The 22,641-nt window shown below is 39.9% G+C and overlaps 1 protein-coding gene across 4 annotated transcripts in view; it reads left to right on the top strand.

The window, feature by feature from the left end:
* The window catches only part of GRIA3 (glutamate ionotropic receptor AMPA type subunit 3), a 315,236-nt gene that overhangs the window by 53,636 nt on the left and 238,959 nt on the right, over window positions 1-22,641 (top strand). For all 4 annotated transcript variants that reach the window (XR_005237492.2, XM_008019472.3, XM_008019471.3 and 1 more), the window contains one exon: window positions 16,374-16,613. Coding sequence is in view for 3 of the 4 variants with exons in the window: in XM_008019472.3 (XP_008017663.3) it covers window positions 16,374-16,613 (240 nt within the window). In the remaining variant the exon portion in view is untranslated. The remainder of the gene's footprint in view (window positions 1-16,373; window positions 16,614-22,641) is intronic.

Raw genomic sequence — 22,641 nt, 5'->3', positions numbered from 1 at the left:
TGGCATTCCAGGATGGGGACACAGCATGAGAAAATGCTCAGTAGCAGGTATGAATAAGAAGTATCTGAAGCATAGAAAGACCACGAGTCTAGGGCAGAAAGTTCCTACAGGAGAACTGTGGAAGACAATTTTAGTTAGATCCTAAGTCCCAATGATAGAGAGCCATGGGGTAGAAAACAAATACCTACTGTCTATTGAGCACCTATTATGTACAGATTCTGTGCTTCATGTTTTCTTAATGTAAATTCCAGACGGAAGAGTTTGGACTATATCTGAAAGGCAATGGAGAGCTTAAGGCCCAGTCACTGCATTCCAACATCTAAAATAAGATAGAGTGTGCTGAGTATACAGCTTCTCTCAGGCAATACCATTGTTATCTGAAAATACAAAGCCTTTAATTTTGCATTACATCGCACAAAGAGAATTACAGAACCCGATTCCTCTTTCTCTTGGAGCAAATGGACAACTCTGTTGTGGTCAGATGTATTCATCAGTAGCACATAAAAGTTACAAGTTAATAAATGACTGAGCAGCAAAGTGCTAGAGGGGCTACTTAGTCTGTCTGCAGATGAAACTACATTCTATGAGTTGCATGTATTTACTTAATTCTAGCTATTTCTAGCTATTTTTAGTCAGATTCCACCCCATGGAGCAAGTTAGGCACTTTGGGAGACACAGTCTTACTTTCAAGCCACTGAAGGAGCATCTGCAGGGTCCATGCAACAGAACTCAGCTGTTCTGTGTTGCTGCAAGAGGATAAAGTAGGAATTAATTTGAATGATGTTCTGCACCAGTGGTTTCTCTTCCCACCTTGCAAATGGATTGAGTTCTAAAAGAAGATGTGTAATCTGGCTGGCCTACAGGTGGCCTTAAATACCAGAGCTGCTTGATAAAGCACATAAGATTCAGAGTACAAATGAACGGTTTTACAATACTGAACCTAACTCTATTGCATGCTCATGTTTTTGTGGGAAGATGCGTTCACCTTCCCAACTCAAAAGTTTAGTAACACGTGTTCCCTAAGCACTCGCATCTGAGACAGTGGGAGCAGAAACTCCGCCAGCTTCCATCCCCAGGTGTTAGCAATTCAATGTGACTTCAGATGGAGGCTTAGAGGGTCTAGGGAGGAGGGATGGATTGGGAGAACAGGAAAAAGAATGAGATGGGTCCTCTGCAGGAAGTGATAAACAGTGAGGGCACAAATGTTGTAGCTCAAACCAGTACTAGGCTTGGGACAGGGCATGGAACTACAATGGCATAAGGTAGTAAAGAAATACATTTTATTTTATGACCCATAACACATATGCATGTATTTAAAACCTAAAACATATGTTTCATGAAACAATGAAACAATACTTACCTTTACTACACAGATGCACCTTGGCATTTTTCTAGGCTATTTCATTTATTTTTAATGCTAGGTCATGACTCACTACATTGATTTCATAAGCCACTAATGGGTTGTACCCTGCAATTTGCAAAACATTGTAGGAAAAGGGAAGCAAGATTAGTTTTCCTTTATTCTTTCTTTTCTCTCTTAGATTAGTTTTCCTTTATTCTTTCTTTTCTCTCTTATCAATCATAGACTCTGGCCTGGAAGAAATCAGAATAAAGGTTGAAAAAACAGGGGCTGGGATAAAAGTGATGAAGGTGGGTTCTAGGCAACATTCAGGGAGAAAAGATAAACGGATAGGAAAGGTGTGGTCATGCTGTCACTGGACCAGCTATGAGTTCCCTAGTAGGAGGTCATATGAAAGGGAACTTGAGAATAGAACTCTATATCTCCAGCATCTGGCACAGTACTTGGTGCTATTCAATAAATATTTAATTTAAAATATCTGCCAAATAGATATACATAAGTTAGAGGCTGATTGAACATACACACCTGATCAAAACACAGAGTGAATCTCAGAATCTATGCTTGGCAAATGGCAGTGTTGACAGGGTTCGTTGTCAGCAACTGTATCCCTCCCCTTTGTCTCTACGTTCAAATGGCAAAAGCTCCCCATGCAGAGGTATCCCCAACTGGAGAGTCATTCTCCTAGAGGACAACTAAAGACTCAGATCTTTCCTGACTCACTAACGGCCCTCAACATTTTATCTGACCTGTGTCCTGTTTCCTCAGCACCTGGTTCTCATCAGAACTAATCTGACAAACCAATCCATACTGAAGTAGTCATGAAAAATACTGACCGCATGTTTCCCTTTCAGACCACACTTGTAATTTAACAGGGAATTTTTCCATCCTAGCCAAAAAGGGTGGATGTTTCAAACCTTGTAGTAGTCAATGGAGAAGAGAAACTGAAGATGGGACATCTTTCTAGGGACCCTCAAACCACACTACAAGGCCACTATCTACTTTGCCTACAAATTGGAAGTTTCCATTAGTCATTAAACAAGCCCTCCTCCGCTCCAAAAAAAGTATGAAAGTTGCTAGTACAATGCCTAAAACAGTGAGTAACTAATAAATACTGGTTGGATTCGAATCTAAAACATTTAGGTGGGTAGGCACGGGAGGCAACTTTAACAAGTCCTACTCAACTAGCATTGTCTGTGTTAATAGACAATTCCATGTTGCACTGTCCACTAGCTGCACGTGGTTATGGAGCACTTGAAATGTGACTAGTGTAACTGAGAAAAGTGTAGTCACATGTGGCTAGTGGCTATCAAACTGGACAAGACAGGTCTAGACAGTTAATAGACATAAGACACACATTTTGAGCAAGTACCTTTCTCTGGCTGGTGCCTTTGTTAAAAAGCTGCATCTTTTTCTAGATTACCCCAAGACCTGAAATGCCTGTCTTCAAAGGGTTGTCCTCCTTCTTTTAGGACAAAAGGGTGTGGGTGATTTGTGGGAGCTGGTTACAGAGGGCTTTGTTCTTAGATTCAAGCTAGACTGTCTGTTCCCAATCAAAGCAGCTTTCAAATAGAGAGCAGTGCAACCCTGAAACATCCTGCAAGGTCCACAGAGGTTTGCCTGAATATACACCCTCTGCTTGTCAGATGGACATCTCAGCGTGGACCTCCTTGGCACAAAGTTTTACACAGAGCCAGAACAACCTCCCAAACCAACATTGGGCAATTACTTTTAAAACCCCAACTGGTTGAATTCAAGTTAGAAGAAATGCCTTTTATTTTAACTTGCCTTTTTGTTCCTAGATGGAAAATAGGTTTTTTTGCTCTTCGGGCTATTGAGACGTATTTGAAGGAACTGAGGTTATATGGATTTTTAATGCAGCAAAAAGGTGAACTGTTTTTGAGTAACCACCAATCCTGGGTATTGTGAACATGACTTTTCAAGAGTTTCTGTCCATCAGAATTGCATTTGGGAAATTTCATAAGACTGCTTACAATTGCTTTAAAGTCTTCTAGCAGGTATGGATGCTGAGGACCATGAACCCTAGGGTCTGATATTAATTCAATTTTTCCACCTGTAAAATGAGTAGGCCATTTGCTTCCTAACAACAAATAGCAATGAATCAGCATTTTGATCTTAGGTAATAACATACTCCTTGAGTTATTCGGTAGAAAAGAGGAGTTTCCCAACTCTTCTGGTGGCTCATTCTTCACCAAAGAGGTACTTCTCTGTCTGATCATCCTCTCTCCTCTCAGCATCCTTTTCTTTTTTCTTTTTACTTCCTTTTCATAAAACTTGATGATAAATAGTAAAGTTACATGGTCAGAGATGATAAAACCAGGAGAGAAGAAAATCGTTCCAGTTATTTTTTTACCCAAGATTTAGGCCTGTGAATGTGTGTGAAGAATCAAAGTCAGTGTTAAGAATCATTCATATTGCCCAAACTGTGAATATGTTAAAGACATAATATATTTGGAGCAGACTGAAGAACTTTAGCCAGACTATTTATTATCTAGTTATTGTCATCCTGAAAAGTATAGGGGTGAAAAATAAAGTAGCACGCCCAATAATTGTGTCCTTGGCCCTGTCCTCTTCAGCATTTTTGTCAATAACTTGGATTATACTACCCAAAGCAGACTGATCAAATTGCAGATGATGCATAACTGGGAGTGACATCTAATAAACTTGTTAACCAAATCAAGATTTAAAATGATCCCTTGAGGCTGAGTCAAAACCATTAGGATGTTTTGAAAAAGTAAAAGTCTATATTTAAGTACAAAAAATCAACAGCACATATCCAAGGTTGGGGGAAGCCTGGTTTGGCAGAGTTTCTTAACAATATACCTGGGATATAATTTCAAGACCACAAAGTAGGAGTGGTTTCCATGGAAATCTATGGTGAGCTGTTTTTTGTTTTTTGTTTTGCTTTTTTAAAAAAAAGCCATGCCATCCTCAGCGGCACTGACAGATACGTGTTTTCTAGTCCAGAATTGGAGGGGTGGGGAGAGGCATCAGTTCCCCATCTTCTGGAGGGGTTCAACCTTACTCACAGTGTGGTGCTCAATCCTGGACACCAAACTTTAAGAGTGACGTTTGACAACTGGAACACATCCAGAGAAGGATGGCCAAAGTGGTGAAGAGCCTGGGATATCTGCAGAACAGTTGGTGATAGGCTAAAAAAAAGAAGGCATAGACAGGTGGGATGCATATCTTCAGATGTCTGAAAGTCTGTCATTTGAAGATGAAGTAGATAGTTTCTGCACACTTCAGACAAAAAAAAAAATAATCCTCAGGTGGTGAAAGTTACAGGGAGGTAGATTTGCAGTCAATATATTAAGAAACTTCTAATAATTAGGGCCATCCCAAAGTAGAATGCACTGTTTTGAAGAGTAGTGAGTTCACTATCACCAGAAGTATTCAAGAGGAGATGGACCCACCTGCCAATTAAGCTATAGAGGGGATTGTTGCACTTTTTTAGGAAGATGGAGGAGGTGACTGAGGCCATCACAACATTAAGAATGTGATGCTAAGGAATCCAAACAAAATGGGAAATAAAGGTTTGTCTCCTTGGCTGATGATGGATCTAAAGATTTTATTACTTATATGTGGTTTTGACTTTAATTATGAAATATTTAAGCCTACAGAAAATAAAACAGACAACTATTAGTTCAATTTTGAGAATAATTTTTGTTTGGGGACCCAGCTCACCCTCTCCCTGCTCAGCATGGGCTGCAAAATCAAAGAAAATGGCTTTCAAACACTATATGATGTGATATCAAACTTGTAGCTCTTATCTGTCCATGACAAACCTTAGGGCTGATTCAAAGGCATCATAAGAGTTCATCACTTTCCTGCACAGCTTTAAAAATTGTTTCATTGACTGTGACTGGATTACTGGATCAATTATTTTTTCAATTAGGAGTCCTGCTAAACCCCATGTAAAATGAGTTGCAAGTCAAGACAGGCCCCTGACTACTTTAGATGATTGATGGAGATATGTAGATGGCAGAGACAGGCTGTAAAGAATGACAATTCTGTGGATTGATTTGTTATGTGGACGATGACTACTGGAAGCCAAGTACCAATACTAGTTACTTGTTGACACTCAGGGACTTTTGCAATTTTTAAAAGGAGAAATTTAGCCATTACTTCCATTTATTCTCTGCACAAACCTGTGAGGTAGGCAGAGCAGGTGTTAGCATTGCTGGGTTACAAATGACAGACCTGAAGCCTAGTGAAGTGACTGGTCCAAGGTCATATAGCCAATTAGGGGCTAAACTGTATAAAAACCCATCTCAGTGCAAACACACTGAGAAATAATTTTTAAAGAATATAAATAACATATACCACTTATCAATTGAGCACAGACTATATGAAAGTCATAAGCACTTTACATATATTCATTTAATCCATACAATAATACTATGGGGTAGGTACTATTATACCAATTGTTATAGAAATGGAAATGAGGCTTGGAGCATTTAAGTAACTAGCCCAAGTCTATTTAACCAATAACTTGACCTTAAAAAAAAACTCCAAAACTCTTTACCTTCAGTGCCACAACACAATTCAAACCACTATTGTCTCTCACCTAGACTATAGTAATAACATTTCAAAGGTGTTCCCTACTTTCACTGATGTTCCCTTAAATCTACTCTTCATACAGCAACAATAAAAATCTTTTAAAAATATAAATCAGTTTATGTTATACCCATGATCAAAATTATTCTAATATTTCCTCCCATAGTCCTTGGCATAAAAATACAAATTCCTTACCAACATCCAACAAGATCCTCCACAGCTGGTTCCTGCCTCCTCTATCAGATTCAACTTGCATTATCCTCTTCCTCACTGGCCATGTTCCAGCCAGGCTAGTCGTCTTTCAGTGCCTCAAATGCATCAGATGCATTTCAGGGCCTTGCCACATGCTAGTCTCTTTGCATAGGGTGCTCTTCTACCATCAGGTGTCAGTTCAAATGCTTTGTCCACAGATAACCTTTCCCTGGCCTAATCTAAATTAAAACCACCTTGTCGTGGAGTCACAGCATCCTACACGTTCTCCTCTTCATAGTTAGAATGTGATAACCACACATTGGTATGATTATTTGATTCATATTTACTGCCAGTACTAGACTGTAAGCACCATTAAGGCAGAGATCTTGTCTGTTTTGCTCACCACCATATTTGAGCACCCAGACACTGTTTGTCACACACTAGGAACTTGGAATTTATTTAATGAATGAGTAAGCAAAAAATTAAAGCCCATGCCTGACTCCTGAGTTCCAATGCTTAACCATATTATCTCGATATAAAAGGGCCTAAAAAGCACCCTCTTAGCCCAACCCATTTCAACACCTTTCCCGTCATCTCTGACATTGCTATGGAAGGATGATTTGCATTTACATGTGCAAAATGAATTTTCCAAAATACATGTGTTCATATATTAATGCCTGCATTTGCTAGCAGTTACATTCAAGTAGGATCAAATGTTGATAATAAGTGTTTTCTTTGCCAGCATTTAGATACATGCTATGTAATTGCAAAAATAACTAGTTAGACTTTCAGAAGGCAGTATGCTCTTGAGAGCTGAACAAAATGTTCAAAGGAATTAACCCCAAGATGGTAATTAAACCATGGAATCATCAGCTGAAGAATGGGGCAGACACAGTGTTCTGACTCTGAAACCTAAAAGCACCCACTGTGGTTACAAGGACACAAGACCAAAGGGCATTGGGGAGGGATGATGATTTATATGAACCCAGGGAAGGTATGAGCTGACTACTACCCTATACTCACCCCACCATATCCATCCTCTATCTAATTTCCCCTCTCCTACATCCCCAGGCTAAACACAAATAACTCGTTAAAGGGCAGGATCAGGAAGGTAGCTGCCTGTATGGTGGGCTTGGAAGAGTCCAAAATATCCACCCTTCTTAAGTTTCTACTGCTAAAGTAACTCCTTTGGGATTTTCTATATATGTATGCATTTTCATTGGATTAAGGTTTTGCTCTTTGTAAGGAGGAATTCAGAAGGTAAACCTTTGGTTCTCTTGTGGGAGAGGAGCTATGTTGTCCTCCTGAGGGATATTTGATGATGTTTTGAGGCATTTTGGGTTGTCACAACAGGTAGTAGGAGTAGTGCCCATGGCATTTAGAGGGTAGAAGTCAGTTATGTTGTAAAACATCTTACAATGCACAGGACAGCCCTTGGACAAAGAATTATCCAAACAAAAATGTCAATATTGCCAAGGTTGAAAAACCCTGAACTGACCCATTTACAAAGATTCATTTATTAATCCATTAACAATTCATACACAGAGTAGGTTCTTGCAGAAATAGGAGATGGGATAAGTATATTTATATTGATCAGTTAGAACAGAAAGAAGGAACAGTAATTTGATAGCAGTATTCAATAGTCTGGGAAAAGACAGGAAGCAAGTGACCAGTTAAGAGACTACTCTCAGTCAAGAGAAAAGGAATGAGAACTTGAACTGACGATGAACAGGATGTAGATACACATGCCTTAGAGGCAGAATTGGTGAAGCATTACAAAAGAATGGTATAGGGAAATGAGGGAAAGAACGAAGGCAATCATGACCCTTAAGACTTTAGCTTGGGTGCCCGGAACAAGAGCAATGCATTAGAAGAAACAAGGACAATGGGAGCGGATGCATAGGTGAAGGATGGACATAGAGAAACAATATGCTGAGTTTGTGATGTCTTGAGGGCCTCCGGGTGAGGCTGTTTTATGGGCAGTTAGAAATGTGGCTCTGGGCCGGGCGCGGTGGCTCAAGCCTGTAATCCCAGCACTTTGGGAGGCCGAGACGGGCGGATCACGAGGTCAGGAGATCGAGACCATCCTGGCGAACACGGTGAAACCCCGTCTCTACTAAAAATACAAAAAATTAGCCGGGCGAGCTGGCGGGTGCCTGTAGTCCCAGCTACTCGGGAGGCTGAGGCAGGAGAATGGCGTAAACCCGGGAGGCGGAGCTTGCAGTGAGCTGAGATCCGGCCACTGCACTCCAGCCTGGGAGACAGCGAGACTCCGTCTCAAAAAAAAAAAAAAAAAAAAAAAAGAAATGTGGCTCTGGAGCTCAGGAGTGCAGCTGAAGCTACAGGTATCTAGTCAGAAGTCATCTACATGGAGGTAGTGAGCTTAGATCCCCTTGCCTTGCACATAGCAGGTCCTCCATAAATATTTGTTGAATTTTTAAAAACCACATTTAAAGTAAGGAGAAAAGAGGACCAGGGACAAAATCTTTGAAACACATCTTCATTGAGGAGGTGGACCCAGAGGAAACTAAAAAGGAGGAGTAAGAGAGGTAGGGCCAGCAGAGTTTAATGCACTGGAAATCAGAGAGGAGAGTTTCAAGGGGGAAGATTTAGCCAACAATATCAAATGTGGCTCAGCAATCAATCTGAACAACGTCTATGAATAGAGGGGGATTTGACAGTGAAGAAGTCATCATCGAACTTGAGAGAGCGTTCTACTGAACAGTAGAGGGATGGGAACAGAAACTAGGTTCCAGAAGCTGAAGACTGCAAGGTCTTTATTATCCCATCATTAATAATAGTGATAAAGGAGTTAGAATGATAATTGATGGAGGTGGCAGGGATTTAAGAGGAAATGGAATCTTAGCAGATGTTTAGCCTGACAGGAAGAAGGCAGCATAGAGAGACTACAGTGTGGCACTCAAGAGGCCCAACGAGTAAAATTAGGTTCAATTTAAGGACAAGCTCCCTAGCCATCAGAGCTGCGCTTCGTAGTGAGCTCCCTTGTTACTGGATGGATTCAAGGAGAGGCAATATGACCTCATGGAAGGTGGCTCATTTATTGAATGGGATTTTGGACTACATAATTCATTTCCAACCTTTTGGACTTATCAGATTAATAATATTTTAGGGGGAAAAAGGTAGGGCAGGTGTACATTGATCCAGAGAGTTACCAGCCTTTTGATTGTGCTATGTTGAATGTATTAGCTTTCTATTTACTGCTGTAAAAAATTACCACAAACTTAATAGCTTAAATCAACACAAGATTATTATCATACAGTTCTATAGGTCAGAAGTCTGGTACAGTTCTCACCAGGCTAAAACTAGCGTGTCGGCAGGGTTGTGTTCCTATCTGGAAGCCCTAAGGGAGAACCTGTTTTCTTGTCTTTTTCAACTTCTAGAGGCTACCCATATTTCTTGGCTTGTGGCCCCTTTCCACTTTTAAAGCTAGCAATGGCCAGGCAAGTCTTTCCCTTGTCACATTACTCTCATACCGACTCTCGTTTTGCCTCTGTCTTCCACATTTAAAGAAGCTTGTGATTACACTGGGCCACCCAGATAATCGGGGATAATCTTGATATTTTAGGGTCCATTGATTGGCAGCCTTAATCTCATCTACAGCCTAATTTCCCTTTGCCGTATAACCTAATTCAGAGACTTTGCAATTCAGACATGGACATCTTTTGGGGAGCCATTATTTTGTCTACCACATAAGAGATATAGATATATAAATATATCTCCTATGTGATAGACATCATCATCATTTATCATCAACGTCATCATTTCAGAAGATAAAGACTACATATAGCACTAAAGAGTAGAAATTATATAGAGAAAAGGACCATCTTTCCAAAAAAAACAATTGTCTACCCTACTCCAACACACACAACAGAACACAGCATACATTTATTTCCTTACACTGGTAACTCCACCAATTACTAATATCACAGCTTTAGAAACCACCAGACTATATGATCTCTCAAGGTCCCCCCTAGCTCTAAGTTTCTTTGATACACTGGAATTCACTGTACTATGAAGGAATTACCTGAAGAAACTTGTTGTGATGTAGCTCTATGAGTTTCTTCATAGCTATATTTTTCGTCTTCCTGCTTGCTTTAAATGCGATCATTAAATCAGCAAGAGACTTCAGTTTCCCTCTTTCCCCCTTGATTCAAAAGGTATGAAAAGTGTTCTGTAAATGATATGCAATATTGTTATTCTGAACTTTGAGGTAATCAAGTTGTTTGACATTTTTGTAATGATGCCTTTTGGAATATGGGTGGTATAATTAGGTGCCACACTGTACATTAACAATACCTGTCTCGACCCTACAGACTCAGGAACTATAAATAAAAGCATGACAGCTGGCTACAGCCTTGCTTGCCACTCACCATTGAAGGGAACGCAGCTGGGGAGCTACACTAGAGTCCCCAGGAATCCAGAATGTAGTTAGAAACGACATCTTCAATGAGAAAAAGTTGGTATTTTCTTACTGGGAATATACAGAGACAGGCACTCTTAGGAGACAGACAACCAAGCTATTTCACACCGAGAAGGCACAGAGGCCCCAGGTAGGCACAGCATTTCACCAGCACAAAGGCATTATATAGGGAGGGAAGAGACAGAGGACAATGGCATCTTCTTGAGCCAAATTAGCAGAGTTTCTTTAACCCATTATTACTCAGAAGTGAGACTAGGAAAGAAGAAATGGATAGGAAAGGTGAAAGAGACGGAAAGTGACATCCTGGGACTCAGTGTGAGATAGAGGGCAATGGTTACTGTGGGGAGGATAACACAATAGAGCTAACAGAGGGCAAAGTATGCAGAGAGAGAGAGAAAGAGAGAGAGAGGTGAAGCTGATATACTTCATATTTTATTTATTTGTCTCATTTATTGTATTTTCCCCTCACTAGTCTGTAAGTCCCAAGAGGACAGGATCTTTTTCACTCCTGCATCTCCCAACATCTATAACACTGCCTGACACATAGTAGACACTCAATAAGTATTTAATGAATGAATAAATAGCTAGTATTAATTGAATGTCTGTTATATGCTAAGCACTGTTCTAAGTGCTGCCCGTGAATTAACATACTTTAACTTTCACAGCAATGCTGAAACAGGTAATGTCATTATCCCAATTTTACAGATGAAGAAACTCTACCAGAGGCACAGAGATATTAAGTAACTTGCCTAATAAGTAAAGGATACAGGATTTCAACCTATACGGTCTAACTTTAGAACCTGCCTATGTAATAACCATTCTATACTGAGGCTCAGAAAGGTCAAATAACTTGCGCAAAATTACGCAGCTTATGACTGGCAGAGCCATGATTGAAATCAAGATCTGCCTGTCTCCGAAGCTGCTGCCCTTCCCTCTGCACTTCATGTCTTTATAAGATTGCCAAGACAAACATTTCTTCCATCACCATTTTACCAGTCTTCTGAGATAAAGAAATGGGTGTGAGACTGCGCGTGGTGACTCAAGCCTGTAATCCCAGCACTTTGGGAGGCTGAGGCGAGTGGATCACCTGATGTTGGGAGTTCGAGACCAGCCTGACCAACATGGAGAAACCCCATCTCTACTAAATATATAAAAATTAGCCAGGTGTGGTGGCGCATGCATGTATTCCCAGCTACTTGGGAGGCTGAGGCAAGAGAATTGCTGGAACCTGGGAGGCGGAGGTTGTGGTGAGCCGAGATCAGGCCATTGCACTCCAGCCTGGAGGACAAGAGCGAAACTCCAAAAAAAAAAAAAAAAGGTGTGGTTCATTAAGGAGTCAAATAAAGGAAACAGACATCCCCCAAAAGAATCATGATTCCCGAAACATCACCAATCTGCAACCAGCTCTCACTGCTGTTATTTGGGGCTGGAGGAAGCTGAGGGAAGCAGCTGGCAGATGAATCATGGGAAAACCCTGGTAGAACCATCTATGTTACCTTGTCTGAGGGCTAGGCATTGAAGGTAAGTCATTTTCATGCAGGTGAATCCTGACCCACACTGCACAAGATAGCTCTGGAGTAGGGATGGTGAGGAGATGCCAATAAAGCTTTTCTAAGAGGCTAGTTCATAATTCTTGTGTGACCTTGTGTAAGACACTTCCTCCCTTTGTGTCATAGTTTCTTTATGACATCAGACCAGTGAAACTCTGTTCAATCAGAGGAGCTCCACTGTCTCTTTTGTAAACTAAACTTTTCCATATAAAATTTAATTTGGAGAAAGGATTTCACCACTAAAAACTATGCTTGAGAAACAAGTGAATAAAAAATACTTAAGTTCCTTCTAGCTCAAACATTCTAAGAATCTAAAATCATACACATTGTGGGTGGGTCAACTCAGTGTTCCATTCAACCCTACTTTTGACAGCCAGGAACAGGCCTAGGATCTGCTGTGAAAGGCCTTGCACAGGTCCCCCATGCCCCAGCTTCTTTCAGAGGCCATTACCACTGTCCTCATATGGCAGTTGTCTTCCCCATTGGGCTAATTCTCCAGAGGTCTTCTACTGATGTCTGTCTATGTTGGAGTGGGTGGAGCACAGGGGTCAATATTTTCAGGACAGTTGTACTTCTGTTTTATATGAAGGGAGTCAAATGTTTCCTGATTTTCACCTAAAACTCTTCTTATTGATGTCCACCACCAAAAGACAGTGGATCTACCTTTTGTACCATGGTAGCATATTATTCCCCAAGGATTGCCACTGATCTATAAATATTCCTGAGTCCCTTGTCTGAGTCACAACCAGAGCTGTATGCTTAGTTTGGAAATTTTAAGTTTCAGTGGGTTTTCTCACACAGGCTCCCCACACATTTTTATAAGTTCTTCTTTTGTCTCATTCTTCTTGTCATAATATACAGGCTTAAAGATTTCACTGGGTTTACCTTCCTGGAGACAACTCATAAAGATTTACCAAAATCTGGGTTTCACATATACAATATTACTCCCTTGATATAAAGCTTTAAAACAAGCAAAAATAATAATGTATTGTTTAGGTGTATGTGTTTGTGTATTTTTTTAAAACCAAGGTAATAATAAATACAAATTTCATGATAGTAGTTACCTGGGGCAGGGGTAGGAGTGTTATCAATACAGGGAGATGGACTAGAGGAGGACCACACAGATAAAAGTAACTTATCAGTAATGTTATAGTTCTCAAGTTGGGTAATGGGTTTATAGGTGTTCATTATAGTCTAAATAAATAAATAAATGCAATAAATAAAATATGAAAAGTCCATGTATGAACTAATAATGATTAATTAATTCTGCACCGTGAGTTCAAGGTCAATGATTAGAAGAGCAATACAAGATTTTTTTAAATAATAACCAGAACCTTGCCGCTTATCTTCTGTTTCCTACCACTATTTCAAGAGCTTTTTGAAACTGAAAGTGGAGCCTTCTTTTTAAGTTTATATTACCCCTCAATTATTGCCCATAATCTAGTCAGCTTGGAGTTCTCCTTGCTGAAAATATGTTGCATTTTCCCATGAGACTATTTTTGTATAGGATTCATGGATCCTAATTTTTCTTTGCCAGTTGGTATGGATCTGAAAATTACCAGCTACCCTTTGAATCATTTTGGTTGAAGGGCCATGATTGCTTTTCTAGTCTTCCAGCCCATGACCATTATTAGTAAGCAGGGGTTCTTTCTAGGGTTGACAGATAAAATACAAGATGCCCAGTTAAATTTGAATTTCAGATAAACAACAAATTATGTTTTTAGTGTATGTATGAATTTGAGGCATACTTATGCTAAAAAATTATTTACCTGAAATTCAACCTTAATTGAAAATCTTGTTTTTATTTGCTAAACCTGTAAACCCTATCTCATGTGGAGCAATAATTACTTTTTAATAACCTTACTGGATTTGAGTACATGTGAGTGTGAGTTTTGGGTCAAGCACACTCAGATTCAAATTCTGGCTCCTCTGCTTAATAGCTAAAACAGGTTTTTTTGTCTCAGAATTTTTATCTATTAAATAGGAATAATAGCAATACCTCATAAAGCTGATGAGAATATTAAATGAAAAAATATTTGTATAGTACTTAGTATAGTGCCTGGCTAAATACTATTATCATTATTATTGGCTGTTATTACCAATGGCTATTATCATTATTATTGTATGTTATTGTCAATTTTGTACAGAACACTATGTGCACTGGCCAAGATTTGACTTGTATTGCAAAACTCTCCACTTACAGGATTAATTTGAGAATGGGACTTTTCTTAGCATCACCCTTGGTGATGATCAAGACATCCCTTTTGTTTCTGAGTATTGTACTCCCTTTGGCTCTTGTCATGAAGTACCCCAGATTCACTCTCTAGTTGGATTTTTCCTTTTATTTTTTATTTTATTATTATTTTATTTATTTATTTATTTGTTTATTTATTTATTTTATTTATTTATTTTGAGATGAAGTCTTGCTCTGTCAGTCACCCAGGCTGGAGGGCAGCGGCGCGATCTCAGCTCACTGCAACCTCTGCCTCCCGCGTTCAAGCGATTCTCCTGCCTCAGCCTCCTAAGTAGTTGGGACTACAGGCGCCGGCCACCACGCCCGGCTAATTTTTGTAGTTTTAGTAGAGACGGGGTTTCACCGTATTAGCCAGGATGGTCTTGATCTCCTGACCTCGTGATCCGCCTGCCTTGGCCTCCCAAAATGCTGGGATTACAGACGTGAGCCACCGCGCCAGATTTTTCCTTTTAATATAAAGACCTTTCCTGTGCATGTGTTTGAGGGTCACTTAGAATTCTTCAAGTTGAAGACTATTGTTTCCTATGATGGAGATGGTTAAGTGACTGATAATCACTTTTGAAATGCTACCCTCAAGCCAATGGCTAATGACTTTGGTTGAAAAAAAGAGAACAGCCCTAATCAACATAGATTCGAATCAAATGCAGGGAAAGCAAAATACCACATCCACTGAGAACTCTCTATCTCTCACAACAGGGTCAAGAAATAAATTAAATTGGTTTTCCACTTGCCTTCATGCTTTCAATACCTTCTTTATTTTTCGTGTCCAATGTTTTCACTCTTTCTCCTCTCAGGGAGGACTCCATACCCCCTACACATTCTCTTCTCTCATCCCCATCAAAATTTACCCACCTGCTTTCCCACTCATCCTGGCATCTAATCAGACATTAATTTATGTTACCACAGTAACTGCTAAATAAGATTCTATTTAATCCCTCTCCCAGGCCACAGAATTCTTTTAAACACCTGAAGAAGTAAACTTAACAGTGGTATTTAGAGTTTTCTAGAAGGTAAGGGAGACTATGCAGAACCCCTTAAATCACACCTCATTATGCCTGTTATGTCTGCTTCACATGAATGGAAGTAAGCAGTGGTGCAGACAATCTAAAGATCATTTCCACTTTGTGAATGCGCCACAGTGTTGTTGTAGCTGATTTGCTTTGCTAATTATGTTCTACTGAAGCTAATATTAAAATTGGTTCACATTGTTTAAGCTCTTATGGGCCAGAAGAGAGAAGAGGCAGTGATGTGGCCCACTTTGAAATGAAGGAAAGGTGACAACTGTGAGGGGGGTGTGTGAAAATTCTACATGTGGCTAGTGGAGTCTGTAAGATACATGCAAAAGGATTAAGATAGAACTTTCTCAATTACACATGGGCAGAATAGGCAGCTACCTAACCCCTGTGACTCAATGAGCACTGAAAGGACAGTCTTCCTATTGCCTGCCCAGAGGCTTAAATCATCTAAATTAATAGCCCACATTAAGGGCCTTAATAATAACATAACTGTGGCTAAGGCATTATGTAACCTGAAGGGTAACACATTTCCTAGCAGATACATTAGCAGTTAGTCTGACTAAATTCTCAGTCACCTATGAGAAAAAGGAATGAAGGGTGGCACACAAAACAATTGTAGTTTGATGGCCGCATTAGTACACTAAGAGGCCCCTGGGCAGGTAAAGTGGAAGTTCAAGAGCACTGAATGCCTTGGAGATGTGCCGGGAGGGTTTTGAAAGGGAGTAAGACAACCTTTACCTCTATTTTTCCCACATTTTCTTAGTTTCCAGCTCATTGTACACATAGAGAATGTGTACCTGTATCAAATTCTCTTTCCTTTCTTACTCTTCTCCTGTTGGGTAACTGGGTTTTCAGGGGCTTCTAGAGGTTTTCTTTTGAAGTATGCAATTTGGGGCCTAATTGTACATTGTATTTCTAACCCTACACGCTGCAGCAAAGGACCATGGAGCTATTGAATCTTTTTCTCTTTTTCTCATTGCAGTCTGCTCCCAGTTCTCGAGAGGGGTGTATGCCATCTTTGGATTCTATGACCAGATGTCAATGAACACCCTGACCTCCTTCTGTGGGGCCCTGCACACGTCCTTTGTTACGCCTAGCTTCCCCACTGACGCAGATGTGCAGTTTGTCATCCAGATGCGCCCAGCCTTGAAGGGCGCTATTCTGAGTCTTCTGGGTCATTACAAGTGGGAGAAGTTTGTGTACCTCTATGACACAGAACGAGGTAAGAAGAGGCATCTGCTATCCTCTTTAGATATTCATGTAATTGTGTTCAAACTGCTTCAGCTCATGTGCCCTTTGCTTCCAATAAATAAAATCTAATTCTCTTTAAAAATTGTATTTAATATTCCAAATAAATCAAAGATTAAGATTAAAAAATAAAAGTAATAGTAATTTTAGAACCTAATTTTTCAAGCTATGTAGGCTCTCCCTGAAAAAGCAGTTTGGAATACCCTCTTGGTTGAGTCACAATTGTTGAAAAAGAACTCCTCCCCCTCAAAAATTTTATCTGGTCTAAAATGTATGAAGTAAAAGCAGCTTAATCGAAGTAGAGAGAGGCTTAAATTGGAAAGTTTTGGAAAATTAATCCTGTCAGAAACTGTAATTATCCCCATTTCATAGATGAGACAGCTGAAGTCCAAGTGCTTTTTCATACAGCAGTTTAACCACTAAAATGGGACTGGTAGCAATGTCTCTTGCTTCCAGGACTTGTTCCATCAGATCACATTAGGTTTTCAGCTTAGCAGGCCTCAACAATTATCTGATAGAAATAATGAGTGAGACAGCTAAACTGGGCTTTGGGGACTGATTTTTTGTTTTGTTTTTGTTTTTGTTTTTGTTTTGTTTTAAATAGTGAGACAGTCTATGGCCACACCACCCTACACATGCCCAGTCTCCTCTAATAGTGAGACAATATATTGAGGATACACTCTATTAAAACAGGCTCAGAAATTAAGAGTCTGATCTTAAATAATATACAGTAAGGTCTATTGATTAATTTGCTAGACACACACATCATAATTCATCTAATCAGGCTCCTCCAACACCCAGTTGTCTTTGACGGGTTCCTCGGTAAAACCAAGGGATCCTATCACCAAGACATTCCAGAAGACAATGTTACTTAATCAGTCATTTGCCTGTGGTTCCGCTTATAGGCTGGGGGTGATTCTCCCTAACTCAGAATTTTTAAACTCAGAAGGATTACATGAAAGACTTATCTGCCTGAGGGGTACCTGGAGAAGAGGTCCTTCTAAGTAACTTAACTTGAACGGCCATTCTGCTCTTGGGAATCCAGAACACTCTTCACTTTACTCTCATTTTGCTGCATCATCAAATCTTAATAGCAAATACTTAGGCCTGTATTTCCCTATTGTACTTACCTCCAAACTGTCATCAAATTTCATAAACCTGAAGCAGGAGACCAGAGGTCTAGTCCAAGCTCTGTCACTAACTAACTCACTAACAAGTTGACCTTGACCAACTCATTGACATGCTCTTGGACTTGGCCTCCTCACCTAAGGTGTGTTCCTTCTTAATGTTATATTCTACAATTCTGTGATTTTTTTTTTTTTGAGATATTTGATCAGATACTGACACTTTGTATCTTGCTACTAATCCTAACTTATATATTATCAGTTAGTCAATCCATTCTATAAGCCATTATCAACCCCCAGTGGTGGTCTCCAATCCTGTGATAGATGCATATATAATATGGTTTCAAGGGGGTGTGGACAGAAAAAGATATTTATAAAGCAATTCATGAACAACGCAGAACAATATCAAATTGAGTGCTATGCTGTATACTCTGATTACTTTAAGAATTGTGGAAAGGTTGCACTCCAGAAAAGTAGAGTTTTCAGAGAAAGCTTGCTAGAGAAGCTAACCTTGAAAGATAGATAAGTTATGGGTTGCAAGAGAGAAGGGAGATGGGGCTTTGGGGAGGGGAAAAGAAAACAAGCAAACGGCAGGGCCAGGAAGGAACTGTGTGTTCCCGTAGAGCCCTGTCTGACTGAGATACAAAATAGCTTAAATGTTCTAATTCATCATTTGACAAATTTTAATAAATTTCATTTTGTCCAAACACTGAGAATAAATAAGCCTGTTTCCATGTACCGTATACAGCGTAATCTAGTACATATCAGTTTCGTTTTCAGAACTGAAGTTTGTAAGCCAGGCCACTTCTCTCCTGAAACATTTTAAAAACTAAATATCAGTTCCACCAACACTGTACCTCTCATTTATTCAAAAGCAGAAGACACAATTAATGAATTTTATCCTCATTTCGAGTGACCCTTCTCTGCTCATTAGCTCTCTACTAGAAGAATGGGAGGAAAAGACCATCTATCTATTTCTTACCCTTGCATCTTTTCTCTAATCATCTAACTAAATAGTTTGGACAAGTCTATGGTCTCAAAGTCAAAGAAAGCTTTCTGACTCACGTAACTTTATATTTTTCCCCTGCAGCCATTTAGCTGGTGGGACTAATCCACTTTGCTTAAGAAGTACTTCCCATAAACTTTTACACCAATTTATCCCTTGAAAAGCCTTCTTACATTACTGTACTAAGATCCTGTTCTAAAATTTTCAATGGTTTTCTATTGCCCACATTGAAAAAAGCAGTCTGTTCTTCAAGATTTGACATGATTATGCCTCAACCAACTAGAAAACCCATTCTCCCTATGCTACCCAATGAGAACCTCCCATTGTAGGAAGCTCCCATTTTCCACTGCTGCCTAAATGCACCAGAACCATGCCTGCCTCAGCAATCGTACTTTTATTACTACCTGGAATTGTCTCCTTCATCTTGATATATAGTAATCATGCCCATTCTTCCAATTTTCAAAACCCGCCTCAAACTCTACCTCCCCAAGGTAGCCTTCCTTGACCACTTCAGCTCAAAATGATTCATTAATGTAATAGATGCTAAAGCTACAATAAAAATCACATGAATATGGTTAGATATGGTTCCTGCCTTATAAACCTACATTCTAATGATGGAGATAGACAAAAACCAAGTAAATTAACAAATAAAATAATTGCACATTTAAATAAGGTGCTATGAAGGAAAAAAAGAGACACATAATAATGGATAGGGCTTAATTTCCAAAGGATGTTCAGTGATGGCCTCATTGAGAAGGAGCATTTAAGCTGAGAACTACAGGATTGGAAGGAGGCAGCCATGTGAAGAGTAGAGGGAAATAATTTCAAGCAGTAGAAATAGCAAATGCAAAGGTCACATGGCATGGTTGAGGAACTGAAAGAAGTACAGTATGGCTAAAGGATAACAAGTAGGTAGAAAGTGGCCTGAGAGCAGACTGTAGAGGTAGACAAGAACCAGATCATAGCCATAGAGTATAAACAGAAGCCATGCTGAGAAGTACGAATTTTATTCTAATTGCAGTGGGAAGTCATTGGAGGATTCTGAGTAGGGGAGTCACATGATCTAAATTTCTGTAAAGAACAGAGTGTGGTGCAAGTAAAAAAGAAGGGAAACCAATTGAAAGTCCATTGTGGTCATCTAGATGAGAAATGATGGCAGCTTTGGACTAAGCTGGAGATGGAGAAAAAGAGATGGAGTTGAAGTACGCTTTGGAGACAGAATTAACAGAACTAGGGGACAGATTGACTGTGGGATGTGAAGGAAAGGAAGGATTCATAGATGATTGCTATGTGTTTGGCTTGAGAGACTGGGTAAGATGGGAAGATAGTGATGCCATTTAGTGAGGTGACTGGACAGGAGGAGACTTAGTTTTGAGGAGGAGGAGACTTAGTTTTGAGGAGCAGAGATCTTACCCACCTCTAAACACCCACAGAATGCTTTTGTCCATGTCATTCATCTGGCATTGACTATAACTGCCTTCTGCTGTTATTTAACTGAGTATGCTCTATACTATACCTTCCCAAGCATTTCTCTCTGGTGTGATAATAAACAACTGGCTAGCCCCTAGATTTATACTTTGTGCCTCCCCTAGTACATAGCACATCCCTGTGTGCCTACTTAGTGTTTTCCAACCTCCTTTGGTGATTCATCAACAATAAGCCCATATCTGTTTTTCAACAGTGGACTGAAAGAAAGAGAGACAGAAAGAAAGAAAAATAAAGAAGGAGGGAATGATGGGTATGGGTAGGAGGGAGAATGGGAAGGGAAGAAAGAAAGAAGAGAGCAAGGGAAGAGAAAGAAGAGAGGGGAGGAAGGAAGGAAGGAAGGAAGGAAGGAAGGAAGGAAGGAAGGAAGGAAGGAAGGAAAAGAAAACCCAATTTATAAATCATACCAACCACTTGGTACAGTTGTTTAAAATATTGAGTATTCTGTATTTTCTTTTTTTTTTTTTTTTTTTTTTTTTTTTTTTTTTTTTTTTTTTTTGAGACGGAGTCTCGCTGTCTCCCAGGCTGGAGTGCAGTGGCCGGATCTCAGCTCACTGCAAGCTCCGCCTCCCGGGTTTACGCCATTCTCCTGCCTCAGCCTCCCGAGTAGCTGGGACTACAGGCACCCGCCACCTCGCCCGGCTAATTTTTTGTATTTTTAGTAGAGACGGGGTTTCACCGTGTTCGCCAGGATGGTCTCGATCTCCTGACCTCGTGATCCGCCCGTCTCGGCCTCCCAAAGTGCTGGGATTACAGGCTTGAGCCACCGCGCCCGGCCGTATTCTGTATTTTCTTGTATTGTGCAATGATCATCTGTTGCTTTAGTAATAAAAATTACGGGGAGAAATTACAATAGAAAATATAATTTTAGAATATTTTAAATTACAGAAGAGAGACGAGAAAGAGAAACAGAAGGGAACACCTATAATTAAATTCATAAGCTAAATATACAAATGATGTGACTCTACTGTATACGGGCAGGGATGAGTGGGGAGCTGAGAAATGGGTTAAATGTTTGAGGTCATTTAAAAGAATTGTAGCACAACCAGGGTAAAGTTTTCTCTGAAATTATGAAACATTGAGTGGATTTCAGGGCTTTATTGACTCTGCTTTTATTTCTGCCTGCAGACAAAAGTCTGATTTAGGGTTTGCAGTTTGTCACTTAGTTTCTAAAATACTAGCTTGATTCATTAATACAAAGTTGAAAATTACATTCTTGGTGCTATATACATAAAAGAACAGTTTTTGAAAAAATTATAAGGTTAAGTGTGTTGTCTGCCCTATCGGTACCCTCTCTTCTCTATTAACATCCTCTTCTCTTACTATGGCACTATGTTTACACTTGCCCTCCCTAGCAGGAGCTAAACCTTAACATCTCTGTCTCAACCTGCTTCTACAGCTTCATAAAAACTTCCCTATCCTGCTTTTTCTTCCCACTGATTAATAGTCTTTCTCTGCTAGTGACAACAGCTCAACTGACCAATTTATTCATGCTTATTTATCTATGGCTGTTAACAACTTGATGGGTTAGTGCATCCAGTGAAGAAGAAATTTCTATTCAGGCAAAGGCCTTCTGTGAATACAGAACCATAATCCAAGGTGTAGCTTTTTAATTCCAGGATTCCAGGCACCATGAGTCCAGTTTGTGAGGTCCTTTGCCCACATGCCTTCCTATATAGAAAGTCCTAAAACCATGCCAGGGAGGTGGCCATCTCTTCCAGTTATTAGACTTATTTTTTGGGTGCAAGTGACCTAGTTCTCTGTGGTGCTAACATTTCCCCCAGAACAGCAACATACTTGAGAACTGCAGACAGACTCTCGTGCACCTGACAACTCTCCTTGGCTTCAATGGGCACAGCCCACAGAGATGAAAGAATCCAGCCCAGCTGTGGCTCTCAGCTTAGATAATGAGATAATAGCTCTGGGTGCCCTTTGAGGCAACTAGTCCCTACCTTCTTGCCAGTGTTCAATAAACTCCTGCTGTCTCCCATTCTCAACCTGAAACTCCCTACTCAGTTCCCAAGTAACTCTCTGGAAGTCAACAGCCTTCTAACAGACCTTTCTATTTTCTTTCAAAGGTTGTGACAGGAACATAGGCAATTGTAACCATTATTCCATCAGTCAACAAGCAATTATCAAGCTTTCTCCAGTGCTAGCTTGTGTTAGGCCACTGGTGGGGTTTAAAAGAAGCAGAACTAAGTCTTGGCTCTGAGAACCTGACAATACTGTTGCTGAAAGAGTGACTTATCTAAGGGGCCTGAAAAAAATAATTTTTAATACAGCTGTTTCCATATCCACCAATGAAATATGCATTCATTAGAGCAAGAACCTTGTGAAAAGATTAAAGGGTTGTCAGATAGCTAGGAAGGTGGGAAAATGTTGGAAGG

This window comes from Chlorocebus sabaeus, chromosome X (genome assembly GCF_047675955.1).
Source record: "Chlorocebus sabaeus isolate Y175 chromosome X, mChlSab1.0.hap1, whole genome shotgun sequence".
Classification (NCBI taxonomy): domain Eukaryota; kingdom Metazoa; phylum Chordata; class Mammalia; order Primates; family Cercopithecidae; genus Chlorocebus; species Chlorocebus sabaeus.
The sequence above is the reverse complement of the archived record's forward strand: the minus strand, read 5'-3'. Positions and strand labels throughout refer to the sequence as shown.